Source organism: Phascolarctos cinereus, unplaced genomic scaffold, assembly GCF_003287225.1.
Source record: "Phascolarctos cinereus isolate Bilbo 61053 unplaced genomic scaffold, phaCin_HiC Scaffold_5;HRSCAF=322, whole genome shotgun sequence".
NCBI classification, from domain to species: domain Eukaryota; kingdom Metazoa; phylum Chordata; class Mammalia; order Diprotodontia; family Phascolarctidae; genus Phascolarctos; species Phascolarctos cinereus.
This window is the reverse complement of record NW_027555958.1, coordinates 402,290,108-402,314,840: the sequence shown is the minus strand read 5'-3', so window position 1 is coordinate 402,314,840 and position 24,733 is coordinate 402,290,108. Positions and strand designations below refer to the sequence as shown.

The window sequence follows — 24,733 nt, the reverse complement described above, 5'->3', positions numbered from 1 at the left end:
CTTGATGTTAGGAAGAATTTATTAGTTATCCTCAAGCAGAATGATTTACTTTGGGAGGTATTGGGTTCCTCTCATTGGAGGTCTTCCAGCCACTCTAGGCAGCTTACTGGATATATTGTAGCAGGGGTCCTTTTTGGTATATGGATTGGACTAGATGGCTGTTGAGCTCCCTTCTAACCCTGAAATCTAGTGAAAAGTAAATGCTCACAAAGTATGAAGGAAGATGAAATTAAGCTTGGTGGCTAATTTGGATACAAAAGAGGAAGTAGTTAAGGACAGTTAAAAGTTTCAAGAGTTGAAGTATTACAGTATTATAAACAGCTGAATACTAGATGTGGGTGGAGGAACTATGGAGAAAGGTGAGTTTGAGATGACAGCATGGCATATCCAGGTGGGAATATCTAGAAGACGTAAAAATCAGACAGTGGAGCCTAGAAGATATAAATGTGGCACTGGCTCAGTAGAGGTCATAGCTCAAGCTATCATGAGTGTTCATGAAAGAAATGATGAGAATGCTGCATCGTGTAGCATCATGATTTGCAAGTAGGTACTTAAATGGTAGTTATGTATTAGTTTTCATACTAATCCATAGACTTTTTTCAAGCTGTAGTTAACTGGACCACTTTTTTCCTCTAACAAGCTTCAAGAAATTATAAAGTTATTCTGTAACCATTTATTTTACTTACAACCATTTGAAGCACCACACTGTCAATATAAACTGAAGCTAACACTTCAGAAAACCTGGGCTTGCAAAATAAGAATGAACACAGGAATGCTTTTTGCATAGTGAAATGATTGTTCATTAAATATGACAATTTTGAGAACTTGGAAAAGAACAATGCATTGAAAATATGTGAAGTCCAAGTACCTAGACAGTCTTTTTTGAAATGTCAGAAGCTACCACTGGATTTTCTCTGAAATTCACTGAATGTTTATATGTATGTAAAACCTATTTAGCTGATTTTATGAGAGGGTGACATAGTAGATGGAGCACAGGGTTCCAGTCTGGCCATCGACACATTCTGCCTACGTAACCCCAAACAAGTCATTTAATGCCCCAGTGCCAAAGGCAATTGTCTAAAAAGTGCAGTTGTACATCTGCATTGGTAGAGGGAGTTTTCCCACCAAGAGTTTCCTCCACCAGTGAAATCACAAGTCTGGTCCCTTTCTTCTTCCTATCTCTGGCGTCCTCACCCCTCTGTCCCATTCTTTTAAAGCAAGCTCTAATATTTTGGGGATTTAAAAAAATGTGGAAAAATATTTCAATAACCTTCAAAAAAGAGGTGAGAGGCTTACAGTTTTGGAACAACTTGTCACATTACTTAAGTCTTAAAGTTAATGGTCCTAAAAAGCTCTTTCATGAGTAAAACACTAATTTTACTAATATTCTCTTAGAAGTAACCCAACCATTTAAATGGATAAAATAAGACCAGAAAAGCATATTCCAAACCTTTTTGACCAAAATACTCTTCAAATGATAGAGGGAAGAGAAAAATTAAAAAAAACACCTTCAAATTTTTAAACCTATTTTTAGCCTTTTTACTCTGATGCTTATATAAAATGCTTTTTATATAATGCTTAACACTGAAAATGAAAAATCACTTCATAAGATTACATATTTTACTTTTAGAAGGCAGATTACAACCAAATTAATGTGTTTATGCAATGTGTGAGGTAATGAGATCATTCACCTGTTGATCTCTTACATGTCTAAGAAGTCTGGTGCCTGATGGATTAATTACATTATAATAGTAATAATTTTTTTAAAAGCCTCAAATGCATAAGAAAAATTTGCTGCACACCAATCCTTCTCCCCTTTGCATGTAAAATGTTTGTCATTTCTACCTTTAGCACAGATAGACATCTGACTGAGCAGCTGGTTGGTGGGACTGTGTGAGCAATGCCGATACTTTTAGCTATTTAATTGTGAGAGACAGTGTAGGTTCAGAAGAAACACTTGTAAGCTCAAGGTCATGGTAATGCTTAAAGGCTTCTGGTTCCTTGTGTCTGCCCTATAAGAAGTTGATTTACCATAAACATGGTGAACAGGCTCAAGTGGTAATGTGCAATTGAGAGCATTTCAAAACTGCTACGAGAAATGTACACAACAGTCAGCTGTGAAACTCTGCCAAGTTATTTAACTGCACGCGCGCGCGTGTGTGTGTGTGTGTGTGTGTGTGTGTGTGAGACATCAACCACAAAATCTGCATCACATGAAACATCTGTAAAATTCTGAAACTGTCTCCTTTAGAATAAGAAAGTTTCAAAGCACAGCTCTCCAAACCAGCATAGAAACCAATTAGAAACTGCTGAGGTTTCTATATAAAAATATGACTGCTTTATATTTGTTACATCACGAGAATTAAATCACAGAACAGGAGCTCTTCAGTCATCTGTCAGGACATCTGGGAACAAGCTCTCGTCACTGGATTTATCATTGCCTGTAAGCTCGTCAGCTCTGCCATCCGCTGACATAGGAATGGAGTCTGTTCTTGGATCAGCTGTTGACTGTATGTGGCCCTCTGACTGTCCTCCAGCATAGGTGGGCGTGCTGTACTTCATAAGGATAGCTTTGAATTGGCTCAGTGGTGCATCTGTACGGACTCCCATGGGATCAAAATGGGTGCGGCTCACCCGGAAGCCTGCTTGGGAGAGATACTGCAGAAACTTATTTAACCTGCCAAGTAGAAAAAAAAAGTTATGAATACTTCCCTTTCCATTCAAATCAGATGGCTTTCAAAACCAGCCACCGAGATCCCCTTTAGCATCATGAGCCCTCTTACTTTGGCATATTCATTCCCTTGATACTGTGTCTATGGATGTTGTAGTAGAAGGAAGGATGTTCAGCATTGACTTCAGCCTTTTGTTTCTTTGTAGCATTTCTGCATATTTCATTACTTTTCCTCTTTCCTGAAATAGAGAAACATTGGTCTACTTAACGACATGAAAAGCATGTTCATGAAAGATCCTGGAAAAGCATGGTACAATGCCTTTAACAATAAAGATATATTTCTGCTGTGCCACTTAAGCCTTTGTTTTAAAATTGCCCTCTTCTCATTCCTTAAATGTCATCTAAGAAAAAATTAATCCAGTAACTTCTTTAGGAGATACCAGCAATATACTATGGTATTTTTATATAAAATTGCTTGGATTCAAGAGACACAAGTCCTGGCTTAAGGCTGGATATTGTAATTTAACTCCTTATGCTATCTGAGCAAATCATTTAAGTTCTAGTCCTCAGTTTCCTCATAAGCAAAATGGGGATGATACTTGCCTTTCCTCACAGGGCTAATGTTGTCAATAAATGAAATAATATAAAGTTATTTGGAGATTAATTACTATTATACCATTTGCTGCTGTTTCATGTCTCTCTTTCCAACTGGATTTTAAACTCCTTACAGCTAGATATGCTGTCTCATATATTTCATCTTTCACAGTACAGCATAATAAATAGAATAATGTCAATAAAACTTGTTTGGTGATAGATTCATCAAAAACCACAATTCACAAAAATATCTAGGGGTTGGAATAAGTAAGTAAAAAATGCATGGGGCAGCTAGGTGACACAGTGGATAGAGTACTGGCCCTGGAGTCAGGAGAACCTCAGTTCAAAACCGGCCTCATACACTTGACATAGTAGCCGTGTGACCCTGGGCAAATCACTTAACCCCACTGCCTAGCCACCCCCCCCCCAATGCTTCCACTGTGATGAACTAAATTGTGATGTATTACTACTAAATACAATGCCTAATGCTGCATGCAGAGGACAGATGATGAAATATACCTCCTTCTGAATATTCACTGCTTGTGGCTGGCCTGTGGCAACATTAAAGAGATGAAAATACTTCCAAGGGTAATTTACAGATTTAGTGCTATACCAATTAAATTACCTAGAAGATACTTTAAAGAGCTAGACAAAAAATAACAAAATTCAGTTGGAGAAACACAAGATCTAGAAATATTAAGGGAAATGACTGAAAAATGTGGAAATGAAGCAGAAAAGCACTTCCAGACCTTAAACTATCTCATAAAACAGTTACCATCAAAAACATTTGGTACTGGTTAAAACATCCCAAGCTGCCTTGATATCACTAAAACATTATACATATAAACACCCTCCCCCCCCAACACCACCACTTTCCTCCTCTCTGCAGAGGAAATAAAAAAGAGTTGGGACATAAACCTAGATCTCTCCTTTCCTAGTTTAGTACTATACTTTTTCAGGAAAAAAATGAACACTTTTCTCTGTGCTTTTTTGTGGGTGTATATCCAAACAAAACATTTTAAAGTCTGAGATTTTATATAATGAAATGCTACATATGGTTCATTAAAAACAGAAATCTGGCAAAAATAATTAAATCTAAATTCTCCAAAGAACTTGCATTGCTTAGAATAAACATGGACATGTAACTCAATTAATTAGCATACAGGTACACTAAAAACTCTCAAGGCTGAGGAATATGGTATTTTGAATAATCAAATGCTCATATTAGAGAGTTCTCATAGCACATACAGATTACTTATATTTAGATAACCAGATTACAATCACATACATAGCTGATATACCTTGCCAAATAAAATTAAATCCTTCTTTGATCTGAAGGGCATTTTTGTCTCTTTTAATACTTTCAAATGTCATTAGGCTAAATAAGCATATAATTGCTAGTAAAGTATTTTCAATGAATATGATGCCACAAAAATAAGCCTTTTCTCTATTTTTTGATAAATAAAATACATACCATGTACAACATAATAATCTGTTCCAGTATCTGGAGTTTTAATAACTACACCACATTCCTCTAAAAGATAAAGAGCAAATGGGAATAAAATATTTTATAAAATGATAGCAATGACAAAAATTAGATTAAGTATGAAATCACTGATGCCCCCACCTCCCCCCTGATTTTTTATCTGAATTACCTTTGAATTTATAGATGGAGGAAAAAGTGGGGATAATAGTCTCAGCTCTTAATCAAGGGCTAGCCAGATTATACCATGAACACATTTACAGAAGAAAGTAGCACAAAAGGATGAACAACTTTTTAGAGTTACTTGGATAATATGCAAAAAGTCCTATAGAAATTTGTGGTCAGACTACTCTTAGGACAATCCTCAATAGTACTTTTTCTACAGGTCAGAAAAAGGGGTTAATCAAATAACAAAAAACCTCTGGATTCTAATTTAAAATAATCTACCAAACTAAAGCTATACGAACACAAATTATATGGTGAATATACTGATCTTAAACCAACAATTGCGACTTGAAACAAATAAGAGGCATTTAGTTCTATATTTTTTAAAAGAATTTTTGTGGCATAGGCATTAACTGTTCTTCAAAAATATAACAGAACATAGATAATGTTAACATCAATGTGCAGGCCTGAAGTTTAGTGGCCCTGTTTCTATTTGAGTTTGACACACCACTCCTGTAGACAATCATCCACTTCCTTTGAGTTCTCAGATTTGCTAGTGTATAAGCATATGTAGTAGTTTCTGATAATTTTTAAAATTTCCCCTCTGTTCATCGCATCATTTTTAAATTATAAAACTAATGCAGATTCCAATAAAGATGAAATATTTTTAGTGAGTGCGATGTCATTTCCTTAGTCACCTTGCTTATTGAGACTTGTAGGTGCATGAATTGGAAACTGTTTTAGAGTGGTGCACTCTGCCTCACAGATTAAAGTCTTTATTAGGGGCTGAATGTCGTCTAAACCATGCTGAACCGCTTCAAACAGCATTCTTCGGAGGAATCCAGTATTAAAGAGGGAACCTGACCTGGACAAATAAAGAAAATAAAATGAACACTGAGCCTGAAAAATGCATATAGTCTTTAAAGGAAAAGAACTATATTATTTAACCATCGACTGATCTATGTAATTATGTCATACTGGGAGGGCTAATATTCAATAGACAGAATTTATGATCCATTTTTTAATTTGCTTGATATTAATCTGGGCTAGTTTTTTATGATCTCAGTTCAACTGCTTAATAATAAACCTAGTGTGATTAGTTGAGAAAAATAAGTCCATGTTTCTGCTATGTGTAAGGTACCCTTCTTTTGGGTACATGAAAAAGATACAAAGAAATGTAAGACACAGTTTCTGCTTTTAGAACTCAGACTAAATGAAAGGATACTATATGATATACATGAAATATATAGGATACTATATGTATGTATGTATATATAGATACACATACTATACACACACACACACACACACACGAAAGGATACTATACATGATATACATGAAAACATGACTAAACCATACATGGCAATAAATGCCAAGCAAGTGATGTGGAACTTGAAGAGAGGAATTACTGTTGGGTGGTGCTCCTAAAAAGTTAAATAATTAAAAGTAAAAAAACTACCTGTGCTTGAAAAAATAATTTCAGATGCTTAATATAGTAGAGTACTGGATGGTTACACAAGAGTCCATGTGAAAAAGCCGTGTGTGTGTGTGTGTGTGTGTGTTTGATGGACTATAAACTCAATGAGTCAAAAGTATAACATGGCAGCCACAAAAACGAATGTGATTTTAGGCTACACTGATAAGGTAGAATATTCAAAACAATTTAGGTTGCTGCCCCATTGTACTTCTCTCCAATAAGACCAAATCTGGAGTATTTAGTTCTGTTGTGGGCACTATGTTTTAGGAATGATGTTGACAAGTAAGAACATAGTGAAAACAGGGTGATTAAGATGGTGAGGGGCTTCAAAACCATGCCATACAAGTATTTTCTGAAAGGAGTATAAGGTCATATGGAGTCAGAAGGGAATTTAGGTCATGTAATACAACTTGTTTAATTTACAGATGACAAAGATGTGGCACAGAGTGCCAAGGTGACTTGCTTAAGATCAGATGGGTAATCAGCAAAACAGCTAGGATTTCAATCCAAGTGATAGGATTTCAGACCCTTAGCCTTTCCTTTGTACTGTGCTGTTTTTTATGGGGGTTTAACCCAGAGAGAAGACTTAGGGAATATGTGACAGCTGTATTCAAGTATTTGAAGGGTTGTTATATCAAAGAAGAATTTTAATTTTGTTACTTGGTCCTAGAGAACTAGCAGCAACAGGTATTAAGTTTAAGAGGCAGATCTATGGATTTGTACAATGAAAACACATACAGTCAATTCTGACGTAAAATGTATTTCAAAAAATGTAAATTTGTTTCAATGTGACTGATACATGATGGAACATTTTGAGCATAATTTGAAGTTGCTTGTGTCATTTTTTCCATGAGAAAGTGAGATGAACACAAAGAATTGTACCATTTCATAATAACTCTCAAGGGGCTGCCCTTCCAATGTCCACTTTCATAATCAAACTTCAAGTCTTTGTCAAGGTAAAGTGTCATATTTATTGTATATTTTCTGGTGCAGTAGGAACTGTGAGCTGAGGAAGGCTGGTCTCCCCTTCTTCCCCTCTTTTCCCACGACCTCCAGAGTGCAGACCAAGTAGCATTATTTATTATTTATATATTTTTTAACCATTTCATACATGCTCCTACTTGTATTAGGTTCCTATCTTTTTTAAAAAATGAGACATTAATGTGTCATTTTGGAGTGTTGTATCCTTAAGCCCATTTCCCTTGTAAATTCTGTGGTTTGTATTCACTGATTTTGTGTTGTGCAGTGCTTTTCAGAGCTGAGAAACCTTGGGAAACAGAGAGTTCGAGGAAGGCTAGATGACTTGGGGATGGTGCTAGGGATGTTGCAGATGAAATTCCTTTTCAGGTGTGAGCTGGACTGGATGACCTCCTGAGGCTCCTTCTAACTGAAATTCTATGATGAGAGTGACAAAAACACCCAAACCAACAAACTACATAAAATCCAACTCATCATGTTCCTCTAAATTCCATCTTTTTATTATTACTTTTCAGAAGTAATAGATTATGTCTATTTTCACCTTGCAGATGGCAAAGAGGCTTGCTACGGGGCCTGTGGTATTTCCCAGGGAAGGCCTAAAGTGAAGATTTTGAATAAAAACTTAAAACTGTTAAGACTCCTACAACTCATAACTGATTTGTGCATGAAAAGTAGCATTTCCTGACATGATGGTAGAAAGTACGGCCATCGTATTAGATGTATCATAATCACACTTAAATAGGGCATTCAGGCTTGCAAAGTACATACATTTTAAAGGTAGAAGGGACCTTCAGGAACATTCAATCTAAACCTCTTTTTTTTTTTTTTACAGAGAAGAAACAGAAGCTCTGAGAGGTGAAGACTGTCCGAGGACTCAAAGGGAATCAGTGGCCTGGGCAAGATGGGGAGATGAGCTCTCAATTCCTCATTCAGTGCTTCTCCTCCAGCCATACCCACCATATTATATTATCTGACCCTTTCCCAAAGCCTGGGAGGAAAGCTTAGCATTGTTATTATTATTATTATTATTTTTATTCTTCACATTTTGTCCACATGGAGTTTGAGGCTGACAGATGTTAGATGACATGCTCAAGAAGTGAGACTCAAACCCAGGTCTCTCTGGACTCCAGGCTTAAATCCTCTTTGCACAATGTCATGCTATCTCCCAAATGTCAGTGGTAGAAGATACTTTAAAAACTGCCCAATCTTACAACCTCACTTTGTGGCTGAAGGCCAGAAAACCTAAGTGACTTGCTTGAGATGACTCTGCTAGTTATGCATGGGGAGAGTCAGCCTAGAGCCTGGTCTCCTGACTTCTGGACTGGGGACCTTTCTACTATGTTACGTGACATGCATTTCATGTCTCCTGTTTTGATGTACACCCTTTTCCACTTCAACTTCTCCTATGTCAGAGGTGAGAGAGAACCTTTAAAAAGTAAATTTTAGTTTTACAATTATACATTTTTAAAAGCCTCTCTCTAACATATACAGTCAACTTCCAATTCAGGGATTAATTCTCTTGTTCATGAATTACAATAATAATGATAAAAGAGAACATTCAAGTACTTTATACTTATCATCTCATTGGATGCTCACGAGAGTCCTGTGAGGCAGGTGCTATCACCCCCATTTTACAGATGAGGAACCTGAGGCACACAGAAGTTAAGTGATTTAGCTAGGGTCATACAGCTAGTAAGTATCTGAGGCAGGATTTGAACTTAGGTCTTTCTGACTGCAGACTGCGACCTCTCTCCACTGCACCCCCTAGATGCCCTAGGCAGTGCATCCAGGCTCTTTTCGTCTTCTAGTATATAACCTTTTAGCACTGATAGCAGCTAGGGAGGTCAAAGAAAGGAGTGAATCTCAAATCATGCTACTTATTAACAGGTGAGTTCTAAAGAGAAAGGGGTGGCCATATTTTACAATCTTTAAAATTTTTTAATGTGTCAACATGATGGCTGCACCTATCTCTGATAATTCAATCTCAGCTATGATAAGCAATTGTGTATATTGTTTTACTCTTCGGTACATACCATAAAGGACCAAGTTCTATTGCTGTCTTTCCAGGCATGCTTCCATGGCAGTCACATGGCAGCTGTCTATATGGATTTTCTGTACAAAGAAGAAAGAGGTACAGGTGTAATTTAAGTAAATTAAAATATACTCATATTAGAACAAGAACATAGCTTTTGCTGGGATCTGGAAGATCCAAAACAAAACTACAAACTGCCATCTGAAAACCCAGCCCTCCATTCTATTAGCTACTTCACTTGTGGCATAAAGTCAAAAGGGGGGGACCTAAAAAGATCATAATTCAGATTAAAACCCTAGGAGATCTGTCATCATCTAAGGTCATCTCTGGTTTGGAGGACAAAGAGACTGTACTGGTTCCACTGCTACTGTGGGGAACCATGGCAAACTGGCAGTTGAGTTTAGCACCTTCCAATCTACTCTAGAAGAGCCAAAGCCTCCAGAGAACTACTTGAGGTAAGACATACTTTAACTCCTCCCCAAACTGGCCTAGGCATATGGGTCCATCTCCCCCCCCCAAAACATGCTTGACCTCATAATCCTGCTCTTAAATTCTCCTAGTTCTATGCCAATACCAGCCATGAAATGTTCGAAGTTGTGGGGATATTGGTTCAAGTGTAGTGGTAGCACTTAAAGGACAGAAGAGAATTTTCTTATACAGCTAGTATTAATTTTAAATTTTTACACCTTTTGTATTTATATCCACTTTATTTTCAAATACATCCTTCACCCACCTTGTGAGCCATACTTTACAACAATCTGGCCACACTAAACAACACATCAACTGAGTGTGATGGTATGTGCTATGTAGCCAAAGCCCCCCATTCCTGCAAAGAAGGGAGGGAAGTTCATTTTCTCATCTCTTTTGGTTATTATAATTATACAAGCAGCACAGTGGACAACGTGCTGGACTTGAAGTCAGGAAAACCTGAGTCGCAATCTTGCCTCAGACACTTACCACTGTATGACTGGGCCAATTCTTTCAAACTTTCTTATTCTTCTCAAGGGCACCACCATGTTATCAGTCACCTAAGCTCATAACCTAGGTCATCTTCAAATCCTTACTCTTTCTTACCCCCTCACACCCAATTTGTTGCCAAGTCATGTCAATTTTACCTTTGTAACATCTCTGAAATATGCCCACTTCTCTCCCCTGACACTGCTACCACCGTCACGTGAGCACTCCTTATATCATTCCTGGGACTACTGCAATAGGCTGCTGGTGGGTCTGCCTGCCTCAAGTCTTTCCTCACTCTAGTCCACCCTCCAAAATAAGTTGTCAGATACATCTTCCTAAAGAGCAGGTCTGACCATGTCAATCCCCATTCAATGAACTTCCTATCACTTGGGAGTTCAAATATAAAATCCTGTTTGGCTTTTAAAGCCCTTTATAACCTGGCTCCCTCTGATCTTTCCTGTGTTTTTTATGTCTCATTCACCCCTCACACACCCTGAGATTGGGTGACACGGGTGTCTTTTGCTGTTTCTTAGACAAGACGCTCTACCGCTGGACTGTTTTCACTGGCTGTTGCCCCTCTGTCTCCTCATGTCTGCCTCCTGGCTTCTTTCAAGTTCCAGCTAAAATCCCACTTTGTTTTACAAGATATCATTATTCCTGGTTCCCCTTAATACTAGTGCTTTCCTGCTCTCTATCTATCATTTACATCTTGTTTGTATGCTATTTCCCCATTAGACTGTTAGCAACGATTGCCTTTTTGCCTTTCTTTGTATTCCCAGTGCTTAGCACAGTGCTTCATAGAGTAGGTGCTTAATAAAAGTTTGCTTACTGATTGACTTAAACTCTCTTAACCTCAGAATCCTTACCTATAAGATGGAATCAGAATAGCATTTTCCTAACAGGGTTGCTATAAGGATTCAAATGAGAGAACACACACACACACACACACACACACACACACACACAAACACACACACACACGTAAATAATGCTTTGCAAACTTTAAAGCGCTACATAAATGTAAGATTTTGTTATTATGATGGTAATTCCAAGAATGAGAATCACAAGGAAAAGGGATATCAGCAGCTGGGGATCAGGAAGGCTTCTTGCAGAAGATAGTGCTTAAGTAGCATTTTAGACAAAAGGGCTCATGAGGCAAGGGGAAGAGGGAGTTCATTCCAGGTCTCAGGAACAGCCAATGCAAAGGCAGAGACGGGAGATGTGTGGCATGAGAGGAACAGACGGAAGGCTAGTTTTGCTGGATCATAGTATGTGGCAGGGAGAATAATGTTCAATAAGGCTGGAAAGACAGGTCGAGGCCAGGCTGTGTAGGGATTTAAAGAGCTCAGCAGAGGAGTTTATGGGATCCTAGGGGTAACAGGAAGCCACTATAGTTGACTGCATAGAGGCGTGACATGAGAAGATCTATGATTAAATAGAATGACCTTAGCAGTAGTGTGGAGGATGGACTAGAGCACAGCAGGAAGAACAATTAGGAGGGTGCTGCAATCACCCAGGTGAGATGAGATGAGAGATAAGGTGGTGACTATGTGAGTGGAGAGATGGGGACAGATGTGAAAATATTGTGAAGATAGAAATGACAAGAGCTGGCAAGTGACTGGACATGTATGGGAAAGGGATGATGGAGAGTGAGGTGTCCAGGACCATGTTAAGGTTATGTACCTGGGAGTCTGGAAGGATGATGATGCTTTTGAAGACAAATCACCAGAAATGAGGTGATTAGTTTACACAGCATCTGAGATTCCTCTTGGCTACAGATCTATGATTCCACGACTAGACACCTTTTGGCAAAAAAGCAATCTGATCTATTTTACTTAGACTGGTGAAGTTGAAGTGATGGTATGGTTCAGATGAAAACACACAGAACTGGAATTGAGAAGACCTGGGTTCTACACCTTACCTATGTGACTTGGACAAAATCACTTATCCTCTCTGAATCTTTGCTTGTTCATATGTAAAATGAAGATAAAATTACTGGGATCAAAAGAGATAAAGGACATAAAAGCTCTTTATAAACTACGCCCTATGCACTGTGCTAAGAGCTGGGGATACAAAAGGCAAAAAAAAAGGGCACAAAACAGTCCCTGCTAACAGTCTAATGGGAGAAGATGCCATATTTGTGCAAACAACTATGTACAAATAAGATACAGAGAGGATGGGGCAGCTAGGTGGCACAGTGGATAGAACACTGGCCCTGGAGTCAGGAGGACTTGAGTTCAAATATGCCTCAGATACATGACACTAGCTGTGTGACCCTAGGCAAGTCATTTAACCCCAATTGCCTCATTAAAAAAAAAAAAGAATACAGACAAGATAAACTGGGCATATCTCAGAGAAAAGGTTGGTTGGTGGTTGTCCTTGTTCTCAAAGAGGACCACAATGACATCACTATGTTAGAGTCAAGTTATAGCACGTCTGACTGTGGCTGATCAGACCAATAAGAGCTCAGAATGCTCTACCACAGGTTGGGAACAAATCGTCCATGTGAACATTCAGGGTGGATTCTCTAAATCTGTGCATCTCAAGTTTCTTTTGAGCTACTTCGATTCTGCTTTGCTCACAGAGCACAGCCCCTTCTCTGATAAGGGTATGCCACGTGGGGTGGTCCGGTGCCAGTGTCTCCCATGTTACGCAATCAATCCCAAAGTGTCCTTGTATTGTTTCTTCTGACCACCATGTGAGCACTTGCCTTGTGTGAGTTCTCCATAAAATAAACAGTCTTTTTGGCATGCATATGTTTGGCAAAACAACATGGCCAGCCCATCGGAGTTACACTGTCTGCCATGGAGTTTGAATGCTTTGCAGTTCAGCTCAAGAAAGGACCATGGTGTCTAGTACCTTATCTTGCCAGATGATCTTCAGAATCTTCCTAAGACAATTCAAATGGAAGCCATTCAGTTTCTTGGCATGGGGCTAGTATATTATCCAGGTTTCACAGGCATACAACAATGAGGTCAGCACAATGGCTCTGTAGACCTTCAGTGTGGTAGTCAGTCTAATAACCTCTTTTCTTCTCTCCCACACTTTCCTTTGCAGTCTCCCAAACACCAAGCTAGCTGGCAATACATTCATGAACCTCATTATCAATGTGTATATTCCTGGAAAGTATACTTCCAAGGTAAGTGAACTTATCCACAGTACTCAAAACTTCTCCATTTGCTGTAACCAAATGCTGTAACCATCGCTGTAACTGATGGTTCCACATATGGATGATGTGGTGCTGCCTGATGGAGCACCTGTGTTTTCTCGATGTTAATTGTTAGGCTAAAATTAGCCCAAGCAGCACAGAATCAATCCATACTTTGTTACATCACAGCTTCAGAGGCTGCACTGAGTGCACAATCATCTGCAAACAGAAAATCATGCACCAACACTCCCTCCAGCTTGGTCTTGGCTTGTAGCCTTTTCAAGATGAAGAATTTCTCATCAGTGTAGTTGTTGACATTGATGTTATGTTTGTCCTCACTACAGGTATTTGACAAAATGGCTGAAAACATCATGCTAAAAAGCATGGGAGAGGAGCAACTAGGTGGCGCAGTGGACAGAGCACTGGTGCTGAAGTCAGGAGGACCTGAATTCAAATCTGCCCTTAGACCAAACACTTGACACTTACTAGCTATGTGACCCTGGGCAAGTCACTTAACCCCAATTGCCTAATTAAAAAAAAAAAAGCACAGGAGCAAGCACACAGCCTTGTTTCACTCCTCTGGTGACCTGGAAAGTGCGAAAGCATTGTCCATTATCCAGAACCCAGGCAAGCATGCCATTGTGAAACTGATTTACAATACTGATGAACTTCTCTAAGCAATCAAATTTTGACATAATTTTCATGAACAATTACTGAATCAAAGGCCTTGGTTAGATCTACAAACGTTGTGTAGACCTCTGTTCTGCTCCTGGCATTTCTCTTGGAGTTGTCGCACAACAAACATCATACTGACTATTCCTCAGCCCTTTCTGAATCCATGCTGGCTCTCAGGTAGATGACCATCTTCCAAGCGAAGGATGAGCCTATTAAGGACTCTCGCAAGAATCTTGCCAGCATTCACTAAGAGACAGACCCCCTGTGATTGTCATAGGACAATCTATTTCCTTCACCTTTATAGAGATGGACAATGGAGGCGTCCTTGAACTCACGGGGGATAACTTCCTCTTGCCACATTACCTCGGAAAATTTCAGTAAGCTTTTGTATGAGCAAAGGATTCCCCACCTTGTAATTTCAGCTGGAACACAATCAGCATCAGGTGCTTTGCCACACAAAAGGAGCTTAATGGCATCAAAACCTCTTCAGTTGGAACTTCAGCTAGGCAGGGACTGACTTCAACCTGAAGTAAATGGTTAATGGCTTCGGCATTGATTGATGACAAGCTGTTGAGAACACCATGGAAGTGTTCAGCCTATCTCTCTAGGCTCATGTCCTTATTACTAATCAATGTGGCTCCATCAGCACCGAGTAGTTGAGGTGCACCATAGGTCTTTGGCCCATAAATAGCTTTCAGGGAATCATAAAACTGCTTTGGATCATTACTATTAGCATGAAACTGCATATCTGCCTTCTTCCTGAGCTAAGAATCCTGCACCTTTCTAAGCTTTGCTTATCCTTTACTTCTGATGGAATTATTTGTTGCCTTCTTCGAGATGGATGAACTCTCCTTCTGGCGAACCATGTGGAGTTCTTGTTTTGTCATTTATCAGCTTCTGAACTTCCCCATCATTTTCATCAAACCAGTCTTGATGTTTACAAGTGTTCTGACCCCATGAACAAATGCAGTGCTGTGCACCAAATCTCTGCAAGCTGCCCACCCACTGCTTTTCTGTTTCACTGTTGCCAAGATTTTTTTCAGCCTTACTGCTTTCCTTCCTACACTCTGCGATACAACCTTCTTGATGTATCTCACACATGACACTTTTTCACCTGTCCTTACATGTCTGTCCTTCCGGCCTGGAATGCTTTCCTTCCTCACACACATACCTTTATTACAACGAGTTGCAGCTCTGTAGGAATGAGAAAGAGGAGAAGTTGCTCTTGGAGATCAGCTATAGTTTTACTACTTGGATAATGCTAATTTGGATGGTGTAGATTGAGAAGAAAGAGAATTCAACTCTTATCAAAAAATGCTTCACAAACAGAATTACTACTATTACTTTCACCTACTTTTAAAAATGGAGAAATGGGACAGCTTGGAGTGTGAGGCAGGGATCAGAGCTGCCCCTCCTCCCCCTTTGCTGACTTCTGTCAGCTACTTTCACAGCCCATCTCCTTTCCACCTTCTCTGCCCTATGCTTTGCCCTGCTATTACCTTTCTATCCCATTACTTACTAGTCTGATTTTGTTGTCTGATTTTGTGTGTGAAATTCTCCTTACTTAGGAGGATATGTTTTTTCCTTTAGTAATGTGTGTGTGTGTGTGTGTGTGTGGTTACATATACATACATACATAGCATTTACTATATGCATAGCATTTACTGTATGCTAAGTGCTGGGGGAAAGATATAAAGACAAAATTTTTTTAGCACTCACAGTAAGACAGATGAGTAAACAACAATAATACAAATTATATTTAAGTGTATAGAGTGGTACAACCACATTAGCAACAAATTATTCCCACTCAGAAAAGTGCTATAATATGTTGACATTAATTCTTCTGGTAGTCATTTTGCCTTGGGGATATCACTTTTGTTGGATGCGAATATTTAGCTTGGAAAGGATAAATCTATGATCAGTCCAGCACTCTGTACCACACATTGCCTTCGTCACCCTCACATCCTGTCTATCTCTTCTCCTTACAATCACACAGTCAACTAAATGCCAATGTTTGCTGTGAGGGTGCATCCACAAAGTTTTATTGCATTTAGGTAAACAGTGTTGGTGATGAGAAGGTCATGAGATGCACATAGTATGTGACTACTGCTGTTGCTCTTTCCAACTCCATTCCTCCTCTGCTGTGTCTGGTAGTTTGGGCCTACTATAGCATTAAAGTCATCCAGAATTATAAGCTTGTCATCTTTTGGCACATTGATGATTAGGGTCTCCAGGTCTTCATAAAATTTTTCTTTGACCTCATCAGGGTTTGTTATGGTGGGAGCATAAGCACTGATGATGGTAGCATGATGTTTTCCTGCAAGTGGCAATCACTTTATCACGAGCCTGTCACTGACTCCTTTTGGTAGGCATACAAGCTTACTGACTAGGTTAGTTTTGATTGTAAAACCTACACCAGTTTTATGGTGCTCTCCCTTCACTGCAGCCACTCCAGAAAAAACATGTCTCCAGCTCCAACTTCAGTAAGCCGGCCTTCATTTGCCAGTCTTGTTTCACTCAGGGCTGCTATTTGGATACAATGCCTGCTGAATTCTGTTGCAACAAGAGCTTTTCCTCTTTCAGGTCTACTATTAAGATTAGGAAGGACTGGTAAAGGCTTCTTGCTGAAGGTGAGATTTTAGCTGAACCTGAAAGAAGCCAGGGAAGCCAGGAGGAAGAAATGAGGGAGGTACAGGAGACAACCAATGAAAATCCTATACAAGTGGTTATTAGGGAGAGGGTTGGGCTAGATAGTATATATTTGGTAATAAAAGCAAATACCACTTTAATAAATTCATAGGAATGTTCTAACTGCTAAGGAAGGGAATTCTAACACGGGAAATGAAACAAGTAGTGTAACCATATCAAATATCAATAATATGTATGGTAAGGATGTAGTTAGTACTTATTTACAGATTATATTAGAAATACACTGAAAATTAAAAGTCTTATTTACCTTCTACCATATTACCGTCCTTCTGAAAAATCCTCTCTTCACACCACTGGGCAGTGAATCAGGTACCGAATTTTCTTTGCTGTTTCATCAGCTGGGGTAGGACCCCTCAAAACTCTCACAACCACAAGGACAAAATGTTCCAGGGCTACTGCAAATAATACTTCTATACCTTTATTACAACGAGTTGCGGCTCTGTAGGAATGAGAAAGAGGAGAAGTTGCTCTTGGAGATCAGCTATAGTTTTACTACTTGGATAATGCTAATTTGGATGGTGTAGATTGAGAAGAAAGAGAATTCAACTCTTATCAAAAAATGCTTCACAAACAGAATTACTACTAGTACTTTCACCTACTTTTAAAAATGGAGAAATGGGACAGCTTGGAGTATGAGGCAGGGATCAGAGCTGCCCCTCCTCCCCCTTTGCTGACTTCTGTCAGCTACTTTCACAGCCCATCTCCTTTCCACCTTCTCTGCCCTATGCTTTGCCCTGCTATTACCTTTCTATCCCATTACTTACTAGTCTGACGGTCTGTGTTGTCTGATTTTGTGTGTGAAATTCTCCTTACTTAGGAGGATATGTTTTTTCCTTTAGTAATGTGTGTGTGTGTGTGTGTGTGTGTGTGGTTACATATACATACATACATAGCATTTACTATATGCATAGCATTTACTGTATGCTAAGTGCTGGGGGAAAGATATAAAGACAAAATTTTTTTAGCACTCACAGTAAGACAGATGAGTAAACAACAATAATACAAATTATATTTAAGTGTATAGAGTGGTACAACCAGGTGCTTTGTGAGGCCTGAGCAAGAAAGTGTTGGGAAAACTTTCCTGGAGAAGGCGATACTGACCTAGCCATCGAAGGATCAGGCAGACTTGGATGGTAAGGCATCTAAGGTATGGGGAATGGCAAGAGCAAATGTATACAGAAGGGCAAAAACAGTATGGAGACATGGATGGCGATAACAAATACCCAGTTTTATTAGAGCATAGAGTGCATGCAGGGCATGAGATAAGACTAAAAATGGAGGTGGTATCAGATTGTGGAGGGCCTTGAATGCCAAGCTAAGGAGCCTGGATTTCAAGCAGTATATAAAAGGAACAGCTGAAAGGTTTTTGAGCAGAGGAGTATTATGATCATATTTATACATCAAGAATATTATTCTAATAAGCATCCATTGGAAGAAGGTCAGGAAAGTCAGGAAGGTAACATCCTAATTTAAACTGGCGGTAATGAGAATCTTCACTGGGGTAACAGACCTACCTAACGGATCTGACAGTGGAGGTAGAATCTCCACAAGACTTCACAAATGACTGGCTATATGGGGTGATGGAGCAAATTTTCTCTTCCTTTTTTCTACTAATTTAGATCCATCACAAAACCCATTTGTCTTCACCAAGCCTTCCTTGATTAAATCCACCTGAATATGATTAAAAATTACCACACTGTCGTCTTTGCAGTATTAGTTTAGTTTGCACATATTAACTTACATTTGCTGATTTTTCCTCAGAAACATTAAGCCACTTATTCTGTGCATGTTTTGTCTCCCTGAATTAGGGTAAGTGCCCCAAGCAATAGTGAGTCTTCTATTTCTTCTGTATGGGTACCTACTGTAGCAACTTGCACATGATGCGTGATTGATAAATGTTTAATGAATAAAGCCCTTCACTTCTCAGCTGAATGAAGAATCACTGCTTGTAGCCAAACCAATTAAATAAAGGAGGAACAAAATAAAAAGGACCAAAAATAATTTAATAAGCTTTCTTCCTGTTCTTCTTTTCCCTGTTGCTTTTGTCCTCCACTGTCTTATCCCTTCCTATCTTCTACAATGAAATATACTAGTCTGAAGTTATCTTTTACTTCTCCCTCCCCACAGCTTCAATTGTCTTTTCATAAGCGTTAACCGGAACTTAGGTAACAATTTATACATCTGGTTTTTGTCTTTTAAGATAGTAACTCTTTATAGGAAACTCCCAACAATCAGAAATTACCACATAAAATGAAACACATAAATCATTATCAATTCAACTCAAAACACAGAAATACAACGTATACTGCATGGATATTCTGGTAAACTAGATAGTAAACCCTACTGTACATAATTACATGAGATACTAGAATACTACAAGGTGTGTTGTTAGTAATCAGTACCTTGCCACGGCAGCTACAACAATTCTGGCTGCCAGTTCCTTGTAGTATTCAGTTCGAACAATGTTACAGCCATAGTGGCGCCGAGCCACATGTAAAGCCTTTGCATATAAAGAACTGATGTCTGTCGAAGTTACTGACACTATCCCAAGATTTCTCACATTTCTGAAGGCAGAATCTAGATAATTCACTGATGTTCCAAATGGGTCCAAGTGTCTAAAATCACAAACGACATGTGAGCACTTAAAAAAATTCATTAATAACCACAAAACCCATGAGACTCAGATTTCTGGTTAGCTTATCAGAGAAACTCTGGCAAAAGATACACATTTAGTCACGTGAAGAGCTGTAGAAGAGATGCTCTTATCAAACTGACTATTTCATGGATATAAAAATATTTTACACATCTATAAGTTAGACATGGAGCTCATCTTTAAAAGTACGTGAAAATCAAGTGGATAATCTGAGAAAACTCAAATCAGAAACAAATAAAATAAAGTTAGGCTTAGGAGACCAAGTATAAAATTTAGGGCTAATAAATTAAAGTTGTTGATGCTTTTTCTTAAGCTGTATTTTTCTGGACCTCTGATTTAACTGGCATAGGGATCTACCAGAGAGGAATCTCCCTTTAAGGACTGATACAGGCCACTAAGATTCTTGGAGAACTGCCTGGGGCACTGAGAGATTAAGTGACTTGCCCAGGGTCACAGATTGGAGATGTCAAAAGTGAGACTTGACTCCTGACTGAAGCCAGCTCTTTATCTACTGTGTTATGTAATGCTGCTTCTCTTTTCTTATGCTAACACAGAAAAATTCCTCAATTAACTAGCATCAATAGTAGTAAAGGAATAACTATAAATAGTAAGGAAGAAACAAGTACAATGTATTTTTATCTTACATAAAATCAAATGATCTCAAGTGCATTAGTACGTTGGCATCCATTTTGGTCACTTCAATAGCACCAACATTTTCCTCTCCTTCTTCAAGAGCTTCATCACACTCATCCTCTTCTTTACTGTCCAACATCACTTTCATTTTGTTTAAATGGCAATTTTCCTGAATCATTGTCACAGAGTTTTCATTAAAATCATTAATAGTAACCTTGACTGCATTCCCAAGGTGTTTTGCCCATTGTAATCCCATTATGCCTTAGGAGAGATGAGGAAGAGAAGATACTTTATTAGCAAGAAAATAACCATGAATAAAAAGAATACCAATTATGCTTGTTGCAAAGAGTACAATTTTAGAAACATTAAAATACATGTTTCAAATTTCGAATGTTTTCATAAACAATTTTCGGAAGTCTGTTAAAACATTTTTATTCAACATCAGAAAAAGCTACATATTTCCTAATGTTAACAAAGAAAGTATGTTTTCATTCATAGCCCTATTAAGGTTTTTTAGATCCCAGTTGAAAATAAATGCACCTTTCTTATACTCAGGGAGTGCTGAAGAAAAGTGGTGGGGTACCAAGAATTTCTTTGATACAACAGTCACCCAGTGAGAGATGGGGGTGATAATCTTTGTCATGAGGTACAGGCCTGACCCAGGAAAGGGTGGCCATCTGGTTTGGGCGCTTAAGTGTTATTCCCAGACAATTCAGTGCTGGAGACACAGCCTGACCAACACTTCTGGATGTTATGATCTATCCATTTTCTGCAGCAATGCTCCACTTTACTGAGAAACTTGAAATAAAACTTCTGAATATGAGGAAGAAACACAAGATTGTAAAGAATTGTTTCATTAGTAAAAAACAGTAGAAAATGGAGGGAGAAACAGGACTGTTACTGATTTCTGGTTCATTATTTATCAAACAATGATTTATTAAGCACTTGTTACAGGAAAGGCCGTGTGGCAATTAGGGGAATAAACAGAGTATAAAGCAATCCTTGACCTTAAGGAGTTTATAGTCTGCTTGTGGGAGAAATAATAGTGATAATAATAGCTAATACTTACATAGCACTTTTTACGTGCCAGGCACTGTGCTAAGCACTTTATAATTATTTTCCCATTTGATCCTCCCAACAACCCTGGGAGGAAGGTGCTATTATTATCCCCATTTTACACATGATAAAATTGAGGCCTACAAAGGTTAAGTGTCACGCTTTGAACCCAGGTGCTCCTGACTCCAAGCCCAGTATTCTATCCACTGTGCCACTTCGCTGCCCTGTAAGTCCCAGAGTCCCACTACGACCCCTTTGTGGTTGTAGATGTGATCCTATGTTTTTAAAGGCTGAGCTGTACTGAAAATTCTGCCAAGTCCTACAAAGCAGACCCATATTGTCTGGAAATTATGTACTTGCTTTCTCCAGAACCAGCCCAACTAGGGACAGAGAGACTAATCACCAGTTTCTAGATACTCCTATCTATTTAACAATAAATTCTTTGTTCATGGCAACCCATGATACAAAGAAAAAGGCAAAATGGTCCTCAGCCCCCTTCCAATTTGGAAGGAATAGTAGTCGAGTGGTAGAAAAGGGGGCAGAGGGAGCTAAAAATCACACACTTTTTAGACTATCTACCAACACTGATATTCTAAACACTGGATACTTGTTCAGTGGAGCAACTGAATTCTGTAAATCTTGATTTTCTTACTATAGATGAAATCAGAAGATGGAAGGAGGCTGTAAGTGGTTGGCTCACAGCTTCTCCTGAAGAAGCAAATAACGCTAGTGAGGTTGGTTTTATCATATGTAAAAAAGCAAAAAACCCCATAATTTCATGGAACATTTAGTCATCTCATAGCGAAGTGCACATGACAAGTATTTTTAAAAGACTACCAAATAAATCATGAAAAGCTGCAACTTATGGATGAACACCCGTTGCAGAGGATGAAGAAGTAGGGAAATTATATGACAAACTTGTTTTAGTATATTATAGGAGGTAGGATTTCTATAATAGTTTAAGTATGAGGTAATTAGGGAACGAATTAGGGGCTGAGGAAATGGAAAAGGAGTGAGAATCACTGACAGAGGAACTTAAAAGAGCTGGTGATTGGTTGGCTGGGGTGAAAGGGAGAGAAGCAAGGAAATGAAAGAAAGGGAAAACTGGTGACTGAAAAATCTTGGCATTTTATACTCTATGTTAAGGCTTCTTAATCTGGGTTTCATGAACTTGTTTTAATAGATATTGTGAGAACTGTATTTCAAGATAACTGGTTTCCTATGTAATCCCGGGTATTTTATTTTATGCATTTAAAAACATCTTTCCGAGAAGGGGTCCATAGACTTCACTAGACTGCTAAAGGGGGTCCATGTCAGGCACAAAAAGCTAAGAGTCCCTGCTCCACACAAAAACATCATTGGTCAGGAGGATGAAGATGACAAAAGGGTCAAACTTTCACCTTATCAGGTACAAGGTGTCCAAAAGAACTCTGACTAAAATAACTTCCAAGAACCAGAATGAGCCTTGAGTACAACTGGGCTATTTGACTTGACATTACTGGCTTTTGCCACTTTCCTTCTGTGATTGTTGTATCCATATTTGGGGACTTTTGTTCAGTTTCCCGTTCTCCATTTACCATTATCTTAGATTTTCAATTTTATGTCAAATCTTCCATGTTAGATACACATGCGTCTTATGTAAGAACCACTCAAAAAAAAATAAATAAAAGGTAACACAAATCTAGCAAGTAAAATTAGGTTTTCTTGGCCTTTCTTTAAAATTTCTTTTCTTACCAGTGGCTCCAAAAGCATCCAAACACTCCAAAGGCTTTCGTTCCTCAGCCAACACAGCCAGCGTAGAGAATATCAGTTGCCTGGAAGAAAGTTTCAAAGTCTGAAATAATTTTACTTCTTCAAGGGCTCCTTTACTGCTTTAAAAAGTCCTTAGGATAATCAAACAATCTTTCTGAGGAGGGAGCTCAGAGAGCATCTGATTTGACACATGCCTTAACAGGAATCCCTTCTACACTATCCCTGACAAATGCTTATCTAACCTTCATCTGAAGGCTTCAAATGGTGGGGACCAACTATATTCCAGAGTAGACTATTCTATTCTTGGACAGTGATAGTGTTTAAGGAGCTTTTCTTCATATTGGATCAACATCTCTCTCTTTGAAACTTCTACCCATGTTCTAAGTTCTGTTCTTGGGGTCAAGTAGAAGAAGTCAAATTCTTTTTTTATATGATAGCCTTTCAAATTCTTGAAGCTTTATTACGAATCCCCTAAAGGTTTTCTTTAGTGGGCTAAACATTCTAAATCGTATGAACAAGGCCCTTAACCACCTCGATTGGGCCACAGCCCTTGAACACAGCAGTTCACTAATGTCCTTCCTAAAACATATCATCTACAACTACACACTACTCTAGGTACAGTCTGATCAAGGAAGAGAAAAAGGGGAACACTATCCCCCTAATCCTGTAGACTAAGTCACTCTAAATGGAGCCCAAGATTGCCTTTTGGTTTTGGTCAACACACCCCTGTCCTCTGTAATCTTCAATTTCTCTATACCTGTTGGTTCCTTACCCACTGCACACAAATACAACTATATTTTCCCCAACCTTGAAAAACTTAGACTTGCCACCTCCTCAAGTTACAGTCTCTAAGTTCCCCTACTTTTTACGACCAAACTCTTAGAAAAAGTTGTCAGCACTAATTGACTCCAGAGCTATGCTTTAGGAAAACACTTTGGTAGCTGTGTGGAGGATAGATTGGAGTGGGAGAAACTTAAGGTAGGCAGATAGGAGATGATGACTGTGTAAGCAGAAAGGAAAGGGCAGATGCAAAATGGCGTGGAGGCAGAAACAAAAAATTTTGATAAATGACTGGATGTGCGATTGAGAAGTGATAGGAATCAAAGAGGTCAGCTAGGTGGCACAGTGGATAGGGTAACAGGCCTGCTGTCAAAGAAGACTCATCTCCCTGAGTTCAAATCTGACCTCAGACACTTCCTGGTTGTGTGATCCTGGGCAAGTCATTTGACCCTATTTGCCTTAATTCCTCATCTGTAAAATAGGCTGGAGAAAAAAAATTGGGAAACTACTCAGGTATCTGCCAAGAAAACCCCAAATGGGGTCATGAAGAATTGGAGATGACTGAAAAATGACCAAACTGAACAAGGAATCAAAGATGAGCCTGCAGTTTTGGAACTTGGGCAACTGGAAGGATAGTGATACTCTTGACACTAAAAAGGAAGTTTAGAAGAGTGTGATTTTGGAGGGGAAGCTACATAGTAAGACACGATGAAAATCACAACCTATCCATGCCTATTCATCCTGTGTGATACTGTCCCTGTCAAAACAAAAAGAGACGGAGATGGAGCTCTTATTTACTGGCCCTTTCTTGGAGCACAGAACCCATTCTCTGAGGAGCAATCAGAAGAGCCACAAAGTGATCTAGGGAGCAGGAGTGGGAATGCTAGGAGAGCAGAATTTCTCCAAAGACACCTGGGTAACTGAAGCAACTGGATAGCATAGGGATTGTAATTACTTTGAGGAGTGACA

General features: G+C 38.9%; 1 protein-coding gene across 1 annotated transcript in view; it reads right to left on the bottom strand.

Annotated features, from left to right (window-relative positions):
* Positions 1–658: 658 nt before the first annotated feature.
* TRMT1L (tRNA methyltransferase 1L) overlaps positions 659–24,733 on the bottom strand; it is a 57,206-nt gene continuing 33,131 nt past the window's right edge. Inside the window, 10 exon segments of the mRNA XM_020984403.2 lie at positions 659–2,677; positions 2,784–2,910; positions 4,740–4,799; positions 5,612–5,778; positions 9,403–9,481; positions 17,138–17,186; positions 17,188–17,329; positions 19,293–19,505; positions 20,188–20,437; positions 22,967–23,046. Of these exon segments, the coding sequence (XP_020840062.2) occupies positions 2,386–2,677; positions 2,784–2,910; positions 4,740–4,799; positions 5,612–5,778; positions 9,403–9,481; positions 17,138–17,186; positions 17,188–17,329; positions 19,293–19,505; positions 20,188–20,437; positions 22,967–23,046 (1,459 nt within the window). The 3' untranslated portion in view covers positions 659–2,385.